Source organism: Terrapene carolina, unplaced genomic scaffold, assembly GCF_002925995.2.
Source record: "Terrapene carolina triunguis isolate 2854851 unplaced genomic scaffold, T_m_triunguis-2.0 Scaffold472, whole genome shotgun sequence".
NCBI classification, from domain to species: Eukaryota; Metazoa; Chordata; order Testudines; family Emydidae; genus Terrapene; species Terrapene triunguis.
In genome coordinates this window covers 1-16,461 of record NW_020664823.1, presented here as the reverse complement: position 1 = coordinate 16,461, position 16,461 = coordinate 1, and the positions used below count along the sequence as shown (strand labels likewise).

Sequence of the window (16,461 nt, the reverse complement as noted above, 5' to 3'; positions counted from 1 at the left end):
TAGCCCCCCTCGCATGGGTATAAATAGCAGTGGAGCCAGTGAGGCACAGCTCAGATGAGTAGAATGCAGACACGCCTGCAGGGCATGGGTATTATTTGAGTACATACCCTACACCAGGGGTCCCCAACGCGGTACCCGCAGGCGCCATGGTGCCCGTCGGGGCGTCTAAGTGCGCCCACGCACTGGCCAGCGGACGAGCATCTGCCGAAATGCCGCCGAGAAGCAGCGTCATCCAGAGACGTCACCGCTGAAATGCCGCTGATTTTCAGCCGCATTTCAGCAGCGACGCCTTTGGATGATGCTACTTGTTGGCGGCATTTCGGCGGATGCTCATCCACTGCCACAGTCCTCCGCAGCTCGTCGTCTGGCACCCGCCAGCCGAAAAAGGTTGGGGACCACTGCCCTACACGTTCTCCACTCACCCAAGCCGTGCCTCCCAGCCGCTCTGCTACACACTGCAGGGTAGTGTCCCACTGCTTCCCTGCTGCTGAAGCCTTTCCCCTCTGGGCGGAGGGGGGAGGCTCTGGGCAGGGGGAAGGCAGCCTTTCCCCCCCGCCTAACCCTTTTCCTCACCGCAGTGAAAGGCTCCAGTAGCAGGGAGCTGCTGCTTTTCCCCCCTAGCAGAGCCTTTCACTGTAATGTGTAGCTACATACCGCAGTGTGGACACAGCCTGCTTTTCACAGCAGCTTTTACTTACATGTACGTTACACGCCGCCATCAGTGGTGTGTAGTATAGATATAGCCTGTCACAGACACCTGGAAGGGTTGCAAACACCAGCCAGACTTCCAAGCTATAGGACCGAGACATTATCCTGCAGCCCGGGTGTAGGTGATGTTCTCCTCAGGGGAATGGTGGAGTACATGGCTCGCTTAGAGAGATTTTCATCCGTAGTTATCTGCAGTGTGTCTATTTAACCTTGGTTTCTCTCTGTCACTCACACATTCACCCACCCCTCTATTAATATACCTGTTCCTAATAAAAACACCCTAAGTTGTCAAGTGGTGACTGTAGTTGGAAGTTTCCCAGATGGGCCCAAGAGAGAAACCGCTCCTCTGATTTCTAGGAGGCAGACATGAAAGCAGTAATGATCCAGCCTCAGTACTGCCTGGGAGTGAAGGAATGGAGTCATCCCCTCACCCAGCAACGTGGGGAAGTGGACGCAGGCAGGGGGTGGGTATAAGGACCCAAAGGTGTTGGCAGATTTACACTAGTGAGACAGCTAAGGAAGCAATCTGGAGTCACGGAGCTAATGTGATCCTGTGTCATTTAGATTTTACACGGTTTGGAGGCTGTTGCCTCTAGAAAAGTGCGATTGCTCTGAAGAGGGAGAAAATCCCGTGCAAAGCAGGATTCTGTTGGCAGTACAAACCCCATTGATAGTCCCTTCGAAACTCAGCCTATGCTCAGCAATCCTGGTGATGACAACTCCATTTAGTCTCCTTCATCAGCATTTTCCCTTGGGGGGGAACAACAGATAAAGATGTGCAATAATGGTGCTTTGAGCTTGTGCCTTTCATCCAAGGAACTCCATGTACACTACCTACTTTGTGTCTGAAACCCGTGCCAATAAGTAGTATTATACCCATAATGCAGATAGGGAAACAGGCACAGGGACTAGTTGATGAGCATACTCTGAGTCAATAGCAGAGCCTGGAATGGAACCTAGAAATCAAGACTTTTGGGTCCCAAGCTATAACCACTAGACCATGCTGCCTCTGCATGATACATTGGTTCTAGGTCTTACCCCTTTGGAAAAGCCATCCTTCACAACATCAGAAGTATCACAACACCACTGCATGTCTCCAGCTGACCTCAGTTGGGAGCTCTGCAGAAAAGGACCTGGGGATTACAGTGGAGAAGCTGGATATGAGTCAACAATGTGCCCTTGTTGCCAAGAAGGCTAACAGCATATTGAGCTGCATTAGTAGGAGCATTGCCTGCAGATCGAGGGAAGTGATTATTCCCCTCTATTCGGCACTGCTGAGGCCACACCTAGAGTATTGTGTCCAGTTTTGGGCCACCCACTACAGAGAGGATGTGGACAAATTGGAGAGAGTCCAGCGGAGGGCAACGAAAATGATTAGGGGTCTGGGACACATGACTTATGAGGAGAGGCTGAGGGAACTGGGCTTGTTTAGTCTGCACAAGAGAAGAGTGAGGGGAGATTTGATAGCAGCCTTCTACTACCTGAAGGGGGGTTCCAAAGAGGATGGAGCTCGGCTGTTTTCAGTGGTGGCAGATGACAGAACAAGGAGCAATGGTCTCGAGTTGCAGTGAGGGAGATCTACGTTGGATATTAGGAAACACTTTTTCACTAGGAGGGTGGTGAAGCACTGGAATGGGTTACCTTGGGAGGTGGTAGAATCTCCATCCTTAGAGGTTTTTAAGGTCAGGCTTGACAAAGCCCTGGCTGGGATGATTTAGTTGGTGTTGGTCCTGCTTTGAGCAGGGGGTGGGACTAGATGACCTCCTGAGGTCTCTTCCAACCCTAATCTTCTATGATTCTTCTCATCCTTCAACTTCAAAACAATGCTACCCTTTTTGCACATGTTCCTTTGTTTCAATTCCAGTTGTCACCCCAGACACTGAGATATGGTTTCTGGACAGAGCTCTGTACTGGCATTTCCTCACCGACTCCTTCACTGCCTACTACCGACTGCTGATCACCCACCTGGGTCTCCCGCAATGGCAGTATGCCTTTACGAGCTACGGTGTCAGCCCCCAGGCTAAGGTAGGAGAGCAGGAGCTTTACTTTGACTCTGCAGTGAGTCTGAACACAAGCCAGTCCTTCCCGCTTTCTCAAGACCAGTGTGTAGAGCCACCTGACTCAGCAACAAGCAAAGGCTCTCAAGAAGCAAGATTACCCTCCGCAAGGCATCAGACTTAGGGGGCGTATAAGGGTTAGCTAGAGCTGGGCTTTCTAGCAGCACCAAGGCTACTGCTGCTATTATGATGCTTATTGAGCTCTCCCATCTGTGGCTGTGCAGGGGGATAAGGCCATCTACATTCCCCCGTGCAGACATGGAAGACCGACCCAGATCACAGCTCTGCGCATGGTGGAGAAAGCAAGGGCTGAACCCCCTGTACTGCCTTCCCCTTCCCAACTGCTGAGAGCAAGTGGGCAGGGAAGCCCCACTACAAACTGGACAGCAGACCTAACCATACATGAGTGGGGAACGTGCCGCACCTTGCAAAAGGCTGTAGCAAAGTATTCTCCTTGTCCTCTGCCACCCCAAGAAACGTTGCCTGAGAGGGGAGTGAGAGTCCCAATATCTCCCAGGGCTACTCCTGGGGTGGTGCTGGTTACACATTGCTCCTTGCTCGGGGCTGGGCGGAAAGGCACAATCTGATTCTAGCCTGGTCTTCTCACTGCTGCTCCCTGCTAGGTAGCTGCATTTATAGCTTCCTGCCTTTCCTCTGAGTTTCTGATTGCGCCTTCAGTCCCAGCCTGGCTCATTACTCCACCCTCTGCACATGTGGGAGAGAACAACGCTTAACACTGTGTGCACTGACCCATGCTGTCTCTGTGCATGCTGGCAGGGCCTTTGCTCCTGTTACACATAGTTGTTCTGGGGCTCTTTGTTTTATCACAGAGTTTGCAGACATGCTATCAGCAGAATGACATTCCCTGATTCTAGGCATGTGAAACTGTCCTTTGAAGCCAATCCTCATTCTGCAACTACGAACCATCTCTGTTCTAAAGCTCTTTGCACAAAACCCTGTGAGCTGACACAGGTTCCTGACAGCAGGAGCTTGGCGTATGTTTAAAATGTTCCAAAGTTGATTCTTGCAGTTTCCCTCCAAGTCTCTAATGTGTGATTTCCCCCCCCCCTCCCCCCATGTCATCCTTCCCTGTAATCTGCTTTTTTCAGCAATGGTTTGACATGTACAAGCCCATCACCATCAACACAGCTCTACTTTCGGAAGAACCTGACTCCTTTGTGAACAAACTGGACCCCAACAAGGTATTTAAAAGCAAGAACAAAACTCCGGTGATCAAAAAGAAATTGCCAGCCCAGCCAGCAGGCTCTCAGAAAAGCCACGCAAGCACAACCGCCTCCAAGACCCCTTCGCACTCCGGGAACGCCCTGAGGAAACGAGAACCCCAAACCTGACGCTGGAAAGCAGGTTCATTCCAGACTGTTAAAAACCCACTGTGGTGTCTCTTAGGTTTGGATCAAACCATTTCTCATGCATGAATAGACTTCCCAGTGCAAGCTGTGTTGCAACATTCGCATGAACTCTAGCAGCAATTTAATTTATGGGAGATATGGCTGGAAAGCCAAAAAGCTGCAGGTCCTGGAGAGATGGTGGTTAATTCCTTTCTATTCCGATGGGCAAATACACGTGTGTGGATAAAAATGCCACTGAGCTGGGTGGAGTGTGTTACTACTGATAACTGCAGCAATGGACTCAAGTAAAATCAATCTCTACCATTTTCATATACATCTTATTAAATACAACATCCATACACAAATATTTCCCCCCGTGTCCTTTTTAGAAGAAAGAAGCATGCCATGATCATTGCATGTAATGAGAGCAGGATCAAACCTGCTGGTGGTGAAGTCAAGGGGAGCATTAAGGGAGCAGGACTGGGCCCCATGGTTATAGCCCAATGATATGTAAGGGCTTCATGCTGACCACCCCCAAATCCCATTGAGTGTTCTGCCCGGGATCAGGCTCTGAGCTATTTATCCAGACTGCATGTTAAACAGAAATGGACCTTCTGCTAAAGACCACTCCTGACGTTGTGCGCTCTCTGCAAGAGCTGGCCGGGCCAGTGCAGCGCAAAGGTGCCAAGTCATCTAATATGGCGAGCAGGTGGACTAGCCAAGGACAGTGCTGTAAAACGATTATGCACATCCAGCAGTATCTAGGGAACCCTCTTACAAAGAAATCCCTTTTTTCCCAAGCCAATGCTGCTCTCCTCAGAAGTTCCCTGGCTCCAGGTTAACACTCTGCCCTGGAACGAGGTGGGATTCCCTAGCGCCGTAGCTGTCTGTGCTGGGTGCTGAGCGCCTCCCCAACTCCTGCGGATCTCAGTAGGCAGGGAAGCTGCTCAGCAACTTTCAGGATCAGGCTTCTCAGGACTGGGCTCTATAAAAGCCTAACTGTGGGTCCCAACCCATCAGTAGGTTTTGGAAAGGTTGCGGAGGGGTCAGGGACCCAGAGCAGAGGGGTTCTCCAGGGGACGGGTGGGTGGGTGGGTTGGAGAGCAAGCCTGCGCCACACTTACCCTGCAGCAGCAGCATCTCCTGTCCACGGGGCTGGGACCCTGGAGCTGGGAGCCGGTCGCAGCTCCGCAGGACAAGAACCGCTTCTGCAGGGTGTGTGCAGGGTCACTCTCCAACATACACACAGCGGGGAAGGACTAGGGTTGTGGTGCCGGGTCGAGTGCTTTCTGCAGATGCCAGTGCCGAGGAGGAAGTGGTGGCGGCAGCAGCAGCAGAAGAGGAGGCCTATGATTTTTGGAGTCCCACCCCACACCCAAATTTGCAAAACAAGACACAATGCAGTTGGTGGGTCTCCTTAGTAAAAGAGTCTAAACAAGAGCCACTCCGAACAGGGGAAAGCACCTTTCACTGCCAATTTGGGACCAAAGGAAACCCAACCATTTTCCTCTGCTCTTTTGCACCATCTGTTCTGAGACGCCTTCTACGGAGCAGAGGAGACTGGAGCCCCAAGTCCAGTGCAGTGGTCTGGCTACCCAGGCTGCAACACCGACAACCGCTGCAGCAGCTGTAGTGGCAGATGTTGAAGGATTTACCGCAGGATGGCATTTGACCTGGCTAACTACCTATGTGTGGAAAAGATCAAAAGCAGTAGGGTACTCCAGCTTTACCACTTTCTACGGCTCTTGGAGCCAGTGCAGCTACAGGAGAACACAGAAGCTTTACTGTTAGAGATGCACATGCCAGTAAAAACCCAGCTTGCCTCTCAGTTCCCAGGCTGAGTTGTAAGGTTGACCATTAGAAAAGTCATTGTTACTTGTAAACTGGGTAGAATTTGCTGTGAAGGCATCGAGAGCCCATAAACGTGGAACCCCATGTTTCTACACTTTAGACAATGTAATTTTCCAGGGTAGAACTGCACTTTAACCCATTCAGTGCTGGTCTTCAACTGTACCCACTATTGCCTCCATTCTGGCACATTCCATTTTCTTAGCTGTACTGGGAACACTTAGTAGCCACCAAACAATCTGTGTGTCTAATAGAGACATCCAGGGCACCATCTCAAAACAAGCAATGATTCTTTACATTGGGGAGTCTCTAACTGCTAACATGATTGCATAAGTGTAGAATACCAAGCTACCTCACAAGGTGTTGTGGGGGTTATTTACTTGATGTTGGTGCAGCCCTTGGAAGTATTAAGCACTGTATAAGGGCGATGTATTTTAATAAAGATTTTAATATGGTCCTCCAAAATCCGGTTTTTGAAGAATACCAGATCCTCTAAAGAGCATGCACACACGACCAAGGACAAGAGTCTTTGCTGTGCTTCTAAGAGGCGCAGCACAGAATGAGTAGCCGTGAGGGAATAGCCTAAGATGCCTTTAAGCTGATCCCAGTCTTAGGTTGTTCCCTGGCCCCCATTGTAACTGAGACAGCCCTGAGGGACTGTCTACATTACAGCAGCCTCACTCGGTTGCCCGATGGGTGGCAACACAGCTCAGAATCTCTGCAGTGCTGCTGCCCAACTCCTAACAGGTTCCTGTCATCCTTAGCCCTGTTCCTGGCCTCCCCTTACACCAGGAGTTAAGGGGGTCCTTGCAAGGCAGTTTACTGTGGTTACTGTCCTGAGGGAATCTGCCCCCAGCTGTATCAGGGACTTTAAGAGCCCTTTGTCCAGCCCTTTTTTGCCCCAACTGTCTTGGCTTTGAGGGTGGGTGACAACCTTTCATGAGCACCTGTTTGTTCAGTGTAGTAGCAATAACAGGGATACACAAGAGGACACTCAGTGATCCACTCACTCATACCTATTCCACTCTGAGCTAGTGAATTTCGCATTTAGGATGCTGCAGAATTACATGTGTGGAATCGCTCGGCTTTGTTTTTTCCACCTGAGTGATGGGTTTGGTGTATTATTTCCAGGGGTGAAAGTAACTTAAAGGACTTACCAGTACGCCGGAGTCATGAGCAGGGCACGTGGCCTCAACCGGAAGAGGTGGGGCCTTTAAATACCCTGGCCCTTTAAATCAAGATTAGGGCCTTTAAATCACCCCTGGAGCTCCCAGCTGCAGAGGAGCAGAGCCCCTGGCCCTTTAAATCACCACCGGAGCCCTGCCGCTGCTACCCCAAGGCTCCGGCAGCGGGGCTCAGGAGGAGATTTAAAGGGCCCAGGGCTTTGGCCGCTGCAGGGAGCCCCGGGCCCTTTAAATCGCCAGCCTGGGGAAGCTGGTCCAGTCCAGCACAGCGTACTGGCTCTTGCCGGTATGCCATACCGGACCGGACCGGCTTACTTTCACCTCTGATTATTTCCATAAAGGAAAAAAAAGTTAAGAAACTTAAACTTCCACTGAAGTTTAGAAAAGAGCCACTTTCAGCCCCACTCAATACTGTTCTGTCCACCAGAAATCCTAGCTAGTCTGATTGAGTTGCACAGACTTTTAAAAGCCACCGTCCATTTTTACACCTATAGATTGTGCAAGTAAATAACTACAGGTGCAACGGATGTCCCTTGGACATTATCCACTGAGTTATTGAGCGTTATTTAATTAGTGGTGTGAAAACAAAAGCTCAGTGAAGGCAGGGTTGAACACTTGATCCAGTGATGAAGTCATGTGGCTGATCGAACTTTCCTTTCCAGCTTTGTCCTAGCAACACTTGGACATCACACACTGTTAGTCTGCAAATCGTCCTTTCCTTTCTCATCTCCGCCTTCCAGTGCAGTCTGATTGTGAAAGTCAATTAGGAGTTTGTAGGCTAAGGCACCAGCAAGACTTCCCAGTGTTGGAGCTACAATTGGGACCCACCACCAATAATCTCCAGCCCTAAAAGAAAAGAGAGGACAGGTTTCTGGTGAATCAGAACATTTGCTTTGCTGTCATATTCTACCCTAGGTAAGCTAAGTTTGTCTTTGCTACAGAGTCAAGTTCTAATCTAGCAAAGTTATTTTTCCCCACAGAATGTATTCATACTGGAGGGAGGTGAGCTATGATATTATTTTGCACATTTATAGAGCTTTCTGTCTGAGGATCTCAAAGACTTAAAGGGCTCAATCCAAAAATCAATGGAAAGATTCTCCTGGATTTCAGTAGACTTTGGATCAGCCCCTAGATGAATTAAGGCTCAGAATAGCCTTTGAGGTCTGCAGGTATTATCAACATTTTACAGACGGAATCAGAAAGAGAGAAGGCCAATGCCTTTCCCAAGGTCACACAGGAAACCTATTTCAGCATAAGGAGTAGAAACCAGGTCTGAGTCTTTTGCTTACCCACATGACCATCTTTGCTGTAATGGGAATTGCAAACTGCATGATGTCATACATTGAAACAATGTGTGACTCTCACTTAATCTCACGGTGAATGGCATTTGCCTATATCCAAATCCACTACAAGTAGATCCCGGTGCTGTTGAAATGTGTTTTGATTATTTGATGGCTCACCCTTAGCTACTATTTTAAAATACGTTAGACAAAGCAATCAGAATTGGACCAAGATTCTGTGCCAGCCAGTCAGAATGCTGGGTGAATGTTGTGCCATATGAAAGAGCAGCGTTCCCACTGGAGTAGGGAACCAACTTGCATACTGAGATTCCAACTGGTCAGAGATTAGTTTCTCCCTTTAAGTGCTTTTTAAATAAGGGTTAATAGCGTTTACCTTGTATTAACACATTTTTCAGGTCACATATTTGTGATCAGTACAGTGTAAAAGGAAAGAAGGTAACCTACCTAAAGACTTCAATTCCCCAGCCTGCTATTGCAGTAAAGATCCTTGGAGGCAGGTCCCTGGAGGGGTTTATTGCATATCCAGTGTTTATTCCCATTGTTATGCCGATCACTAACACCAGGAGCCCAGTGATCACAGGCTGAGTGCCCTCTAGGGCTCCATTATTCTTCTTGTCATAGATGGCAAGAATGCACAACATGAGCACCGCTGTGGCAAGGAACTGTGGGATCGGGAGAAAGCACAGGTCAGTACAGAAGTGCATGTCGAGGCCAAAAGGAGTCACTGGAACATGGGAAAGGAGCAGAGCCCAGAGTCAGGAATCAGGACCTGCAGCAGAGCTAATCTCTAGGCAACCTTGTCAGGACAACTGACCTGCAGCAGCTGCTTGATTAGCCATGCCACCTGCTTAGCTGCAGGGGCCCAGCAGGTTGGCTCTTAAGCCAGCAGCCGCAGCAGCTCACTGGCTTCTCAACATGCATACTGGTGCATGCTCCTGTGTTACCCGGTCCCTGCTGCTCCTGCCTTGAACCCCTCCTTGATCCCATGTTCCCTCCAGTTCCTGCCCTCCAGTTCGACCCTGGGTTCTGACTACTGACTCTGGCTTGATCCTGGCTCTGGTATCCAGTTCCTACCCTCTCGTTTGACCCTTGGCTTTGGCTCTGGACTACTCATGCCCACTCTGACCACTAGGCATGCTGGCCGCTCCAGTTTCTAGGCTAGACCACCCTCATCCTGGTTGACTGACAATTTGAAAAGATACATTATCCATGGACTAGATGGATTGTGAAGCATTTCACCTCCAGGTCACCATTTTGAATCTGGCCAAGGTTGAGAGTAACCAGAAGTTGTTAGTATCTCGTCACAGCCAGCCTATGTGAAACAAACAGAGGATCTTGCCCCATTCCAAATGAGTGTGTCCACAGTACAAGAGCCACTAACATAATTATACATGTGTAAATGTGTCCATATAAACTATTTTTCATGTCCCTCCACCTCTCAACCAAAGTACCTTAGTTATTCTGAGTCCACTTGTACCAGACTCAGAGGGAGCCATAAAAACCTGTAACAATGAGCCCAAATAGCTTTTCTAGATGTAAAAGTGTCATGACTTTCAAGTCCATTATGTCAGCCCCTTCCGGGGCAAGACTCAGGGGATCTGCGCCCAGTTGGGAAGCTGTGAATCCCCACTTTCTGATGGAAAAAAGCTCCCATTTCTAGCCCTCCAGCATCCCAGCCATCCTGGGCCAGGATTCTGTTGGAGATGACTGCATTTGTCCCTCCCCACTTTGTGAGAATTTGCCCATAGATAGGAAGGTTCTGCCTTTTGCAGCCATTCCACACACACATCAATGGGAGCTGAAGACTTGTAGCTACTGGGAGCTCTCACTCTCATTCATCTTCTTCCCCAGCAGCAATATACTCTACATTGCCTAGAAGACAGAACAAATCTGGGGACACCTGGAGACTCTACAACTGTCACTATGTTACACACCATGGCCACTCAGAACTTCACCAGGACAGAACCCAGATCCTCCTGCTCCACAGGCACGGTGGGGACAAGGGAGGCGATTGTAATTAGAAGCTATGGGATGAAACCAAGGAATAGCTTAGAGACATTTCATATTAGACCAGATGACACACTAGCGATAATTAGGGAGCTGGAGGGAATTGGTCCTGCGTTGGCTGGAGAATGGATTAGAGGGCTCTACAGCCTCTGTCCCTCCTAAATCAGGCTGTTCCCCATGTGGAAGAAGGAGCAGGTTTGGCCCCAAAATGACAAATCTTACAAGGATCAGTGGAGGCTCTGGCTCCTTCTGCTCCCCTATTGGCCCCCAGGTTCTCTCTGCTCCCGCCGTTGGGACAGCTCCTGCTGGAACTGTGCAGACATGAACTCTGGGCCCAGAACCCTACGTACAGGAAGGTTCCACAGCACCAGAGCCCAGATTATCAGTAACTAACCCACACGCTCTGCAAGGTGGATGGCATGACAATGCCACCTCCACCCCCTCCCATCCCTCAATCAGGCAGGAGCTCGTACCATGCAGTGCCCTGGGGAGTGGAAGAGGGAGTAAACAGCACTGTGAAGTGGCTTTCCTGCTGCTGTCCCCCACAAGTCAGGCTTGCCTGGATCCCTACACAGAGAACCAGGGAAGGGTTTTTAAGGTGGACTGCAGTCATGCTGATTGCTTGACAGCTGAACCGTGCTCCATGGCCAGAGTATTTGGGTTCTGAGGAAGGCTTGTGATTCTCACCTCCTGGACTAGTGCAAGCAAAACATGTCTTGGGAAGATGCACTCACCCTCAGTCACCAGGATTGCAGCCAAACTCACAGAGCCTCTCTGACCAGTTCCTGGCAGGGCAGGGGTCTCTGCCTTGAATTAGAATGTTGGCAAGTAGTTCTGGCCATAGCATGGTGGAGATGCTGCACCCACACAGAGAAGTGGGGTCACAGAGCAGGGAAACAGCAACCCAAATTATGGTCCTGATGAACCCCAAAGAGGCTTCTTCACCCAGATATATGAGACATGAATTTTTGCCTTATGTTTGGAAATAAACAAATAGGGAGTGTTCAACAAGAAACCTGGAGTGGGGTCCACAGCAAAAGAACTGCTAACAGAAGATGAATCACAAACAATAGAAGAACATTGTTTACATGGATTCCACATGCCAGCAAGGTGAGTAACGCCCCTGTAGAGCAGGACTGCTACAGCGCTGCCAAATTACTGCACAGCCCAGTGGAGACGGCGCAAACGGTAATTTCATCACAGCAGACACAATGTTGAAGGAAGGAATGATGTTCTGCATGTCACTCCATGAACAAAGGGTTAAAGGCCTTTAGGATCTGATCCCGAGAAGTGCTCCCGTAACTCCCATGGACTCAAGCAGGGCCTAAACCCTCAGGTAATCCTAGACACAATCACCATTCCAGAGCACATCTCTGCCCTCTTCGCCAGCAGCAGAGGATTTACTCACAATGCCAGAGTTGATGGCTTCATGGAAATTAACATACAACCAAGCAGCAGCCTGACTGCTAGCAATGAGCAAAAACAACCCACCAATATTCCCACAGCTGGAAGCCACCGCTTTAGGAGCCACATGCTAAAAGAATGAAGAGTGAGAAAGGGGGGAAGTTAGTCACAAATGTGCAGCACATGGAGAGCTCATCCTCCAGACTTCACCCCGTCCAGGTCTACCCTAGGAGCCTCATTCCAGGCACCTAATTCTCTCTATGCTGTCCGCCATGGGGCTGAAGTCACAAGATCAGCCTTTTCCTAACAACTCTCTCCACCAGCCTATTCGGAGCTGGCTCAGAGACCCCTCCATGATGCACAGGGAGCAGAGACGCCCCATATGTGTCTGCCCTTCCCTCACTGCCACAGGGTGTGAGTGGGTGCTGATGCTCTCCTAACCCTGGGTACATTTCAACGGTGATGGACCATGGAAATAATTTTTGAAAGAAAACAAACAAAAAACTGTAAAAAGCTTGAAACATTCTCAGTAGCAACCAAGTGCCTTACAGAGCAGTCATCTATTGGAACAGACAAATGTGCTCCAAACGGAGCTCTGCTTCGGTACTGATCGTTCACTCCCCCATACTAAGGCTCCAGCCACCCCCCTCTGTGCTCGGTTTCCGTGCACCCATCTGCCAATTAAGCCACAGTACTTCAGCTAGTCACCTTTAAATTCAGCCCGCTGTGCCGCAGCCAAACATCCTCCCCTGTACGCTCATCAGGGCAGTTGATGGGTCTTTTACAGGGCTGAGCATGCTACTGCTGCTTAACAATAACAGCCCTCTGCATTAAACCTGCAACAGCACCTGGTCACCAAGCCAGGCCGCTGTGACCACAGCTGTGCTCCAAACACAACAGTGACATGGCAGAGAAATCCTGAGTACTGACCTCATTTACAAATCCTCCCAGCAGAGTCATATATGGAGCAGGGTAGGTGGCGAAGATCCCAGCTGTGCCATTAGGTCCCGTCACAATGAAGCGTCCGTCCGAGTATTCGCACAGCGCATCTAGGAGAAAGGGGAGACATGGGGTTAACCCTGCTGCTGACGCTGGCCCACACAGGGGCCCTCAGACTGTGGTGATGAGACATGAGGGCAAGCTGAGGAGGGACAGCAGGACGGCCCCACCCTGACTAAATGCAAACACATTGATTGCAGTCAGGACGGGCACAAGACAGAGTGGAGGGGTGGAAAGAGACGTGGCCAAGTAGCCACTCCTTTCCCAAGAAATGAGTTCATGGAGATCTTGTCTCCCTGAGACTTTGCCCAGCAGAACTTTATTATGTCCACAGGCTCCCAGCCCCCACTGTGTGCCTCTCTGACAAGCAGAGGCTTGGATGTGAACTCTGCAGGTACTGGTGAGGAAAGCACTGGGGCCTCTTGGGAAGAACAGAGGCTGCTTCTCTGCTCCCCCACAGACTTTTCAGACATGCCTGAGCTGGCCCATAGCAGCTCCCCCTCCTGGGAATTGTTGGCAGAAAAATAAATGCCAGTCCCTTCTTGTCCAGACTTTCAGTGGGGCTGAGCCCCCCACCCCACCGCACCCCACCCCAGTGGAGGTCAACAGCAGCTGCAGCTGCTCAGTAGTTTTTAAAAGCAGGCCATATCCGCCTGCCTCCTTTGCTAAGTCTGCACCCCTCCCTTTGGGATCCAGACCTCACCACAGTAACCTCAGCCCCTGGGACTCCCAGTAGTCCTGCCTGCAATGTACTACACTTGGGGTGGCACTTGCAGACCTTTGAAAGTGTCGGCTGTCTCAGAATGCAGCTGCCTGACCACTAGGCAGCTTTAGGCAATGGGACTACAGGACACCTGCTTTCCAGCAAATGCATTGCCTTCCTGGGTGCACTTCAAGCTATTGGCTATGATCTCTAAGGCTATATGGGTAGGGCTGCACTGCAGTGTAAGCCCAGGGTTTGAACTCAGGCTCAAGCCTAGCCCTCCTTCTGTCTACACACAAATTATGATAACCCAGAGTCCCACCACCTCCCGGTGGTGGAGGGTTCGAGCAGGAGTCAAGTTGGGACCCAGAGTCCATGCCCTATTGCTTTGCAGTATAGATACAGCCCCACTGAACTCATGCTCTGGGAGTCCACCAAAAGTATCCCACATGCTGACTTTCTTTGTCTTCTGCACAGTCAAGTTTGATGGACAGTCATGTTTTCCCATGTTGCACCATGAACAAAAGGCTAGAGCAGCCATATCTGGGGAGGGCACTAGGAAGTCTGAGATATGGGTGGTTGGACTCAGGCTCGCAGTATCCAGTGTAAATGCTGGAACCCCAGATTAGGTTCTGGGGCTCAACACTTCCTAACTTGGGGTTACAAATGAATATAGACGCTCAAGCCCTAGGTTAACAAACCCAGGGCCTGCTAACTTCAGTTCTACCAACCCTGGGCTTACATTGCAGTGCAGACATATCCTATGTGGCTAGCCAAGAGCTGGCCCTCTCCCCCAAGACACAACAATAGATGAGGTAGTGGAGGACTTAAATTAATGGTCCCAAGACTCAGGCTAGGTCTACACTACAGCGGGGGGGTCAACCTAAGATACGCAACTTCAGCTACGTGAATAGCGTAGCTGAAGTGGCGTATTTTAGGTCGACTTACCTGGCTGTGAGGACGGCGGCAAGTCGACCGCTGCCGCGCCGCCGTCGACTCCGCTACCGCCTCTTGCCGCGGTGGATTTCTGGAGTCGACGGTAGAGCCATCAGGGATCGATTTTATCGCGTCTTCACTAGACGCGGTAAGTCGATCCCCGATAGACCGATTGCTACCCGCCGATCCGGCGGGTAGTGAAGACGTGCCCTTAGGGTCTGGAAGCTGCTGCCAGGAATTCTCAGCTGAGCACACTGGGATTTGGTCCTTAAGGTGTTCTGAATAAGCCCAACTCTTTTGGTCACAATGCAAAGCCCATCTCTCTTGTCAGGGGCTTGCTGGAGGTGGGTGGGAGGGGATAGCATTGAGTTGTCTATTTGATTATGAACAGAGATCCCGAGGCAGATAAGAGCGCTCACCTTATATAGATCTAATATAGACAGGAATATACTCAAGGACAAACATAATAGTGTGGTTACCACCTGGGATCAAATTCAGACTCAGCTTTGCAGGGACTAAGTCCCTACAGTGAGAGCCGCAGGATTCACATCCCTCACTGGGAGCTGCAGAAGACTCATCGGTTCAGTGGATCAGGAGCAGCAAGTGAACCAATCCATTCCCAGCAATTCCCATAACGTTGGAAAAGCAACCATACCATAGTACATGCAGAACACTAGGGATGCTGCCAAGAAGGAGCCCAGGAACTGGCCAATTATGTAAGCTGGCAGCTTTCTCCAGGGAAGATTTCCTAAGACGCAGTGTGTGAAGCTTATTGAGGCATTCATATGAGCTCCTGTTTAAAAACATACATATATATGTATAAATACAAACACACACACACACACATTTATATACACATTACATCTGCTTCATAAATAACGTGTCTATGCCAGTGCAACAACTCTAAAGCCCCATAGTTGATGGTCAACACTGAGACTAGGATCCTGCTCCCAAAACACCATGTGCCAAGAATTCAGAAGTTTATATCCACTGCAGACAAGTCCCCTCCATGCTGGAGCAGGTGAGCCAGCCGCTCCAGGAAATAGCAGGGGTGCCTCTAGCAGGTCTGATTCTCCGGTGCCTTGCACCTTGTGTCGTCATTTGCACCTGCGGGGAGCAAGTGCAAAATGCTACCATTGGCATGGAAGAGATCACCCATGTCCCAGCTCCTGTGCTGCCAGTGAGTTAGTTCATTGCTCCATCCCACGCATCAGGGAGCTTGAGATGTTCTCCCATGCTTTGCTAAGTTGCCATTTGTTTCCGGCACAGTGAGTGCAGCAGGGAACAGACCTATGGGCTCACTGGGCCCTGATTCATGCCCTGCACCTTGTAAAACAAATCACAACAGTAGCACTTACACCCACTTGCTATCGCTCTCCACGGGTGTAAATGAGGACACAAGGGGCCGGGTAATGGTGAATCAGGCCCCATCACAGCTCCATGCTGGGTTCTGAGAAGTAACACACTGGCTGAGCATTTCTGCTCTACAGTCCAGGTGCTGCTCCACTTTCCCCTGCAGCCATAAGTTACATGATGACAAGCACCGAGGGCCTGACCCTAAGCAGGACAACGCAGACTAACCTCCCCTAAAGTCAGTGGGAGCTGCAGGGTCTCAGCACCTCTAAAATCAGGCCCTACATCTGGTTTTAAAGTAAAAGGTTGAGGTACAGGGAGGGTGTAGCGGGGTTAGGGTGACCAGACAGCAAGTGTGAAAAATCGGGACAGAGGGTGGGGGGTTAATAGGAGCCTATATAAGAAAAAGCCCCAAATATCAGGACTGTCCCTATATAATTGGGACATCTGGTCACCCTAAGCGGGGTGGCTACCTGCTCCAGCCCTGACAGGGTTGGAACCAGCCCGGGGAGAGGGCTGGAGGGCTGGGAGAACAGCCCAGGCTGAGTGGGAAGCAGGCTCAGCAGGGGCCACGCCCCAATCAGGGCCCAGCTGGCCCTATAAAGGCTTGAG

The 16,461-nt window shown here is 50.3% G+C and overlaps 2 protein-coding genes across 2 annotated transcripts in view; one reads left to right on the top strand and one right to left on the bottom strand.

Annotated features, from left to right (window-relative positions):
- Positions 1-5,156, top strand: part of TPGS2 (tubulin polyglutamylase complex subunit 2) — a gene marked incomplete at its 5' end in the record, with an annotated part of 16,168 nt that extends 11,012 nt beyond the window's left edge. Inside the window, 2 exons of the mRNA XM_026658595.2 lie at positions 2,465-2,733; positions 3,875-5,156. Of these exons, the coding sequence (XP_026514380.1) occupies positions 2,465-2,733; positions 3,875-4,117 (512 nt within the window). The remainder of the gene's footprint in view (positions 1-2,464; positions 2,734-3,874) is intronic.
- A 2,676-nt stretch (positions 5,157-7,832) lies between these two features.
- On the bottom strand, positions 7,833-15,287 carry LOC112117841 (aquaporin-7-like). The gene is made up of 4 exons (XM_026658596.1): positions 15,152-15,287; positions 12,789-12,907; positions 8,892-9,109; positions 7,833-7,992 (listed from the first exon to the last, which is right to left on the bottom strand). Exons 1-4 carry the CDS (start codon positions 15,279-15,281, stop codon positions 7,833-7,835), a joined length of 627 nt encoding a protein of 208 aa, XP_026514381.1. The 5' UTR covers positions 15,282-15,287.
- Positions 15,288-16,461: the final 1,174 nt, after the last annotated feature.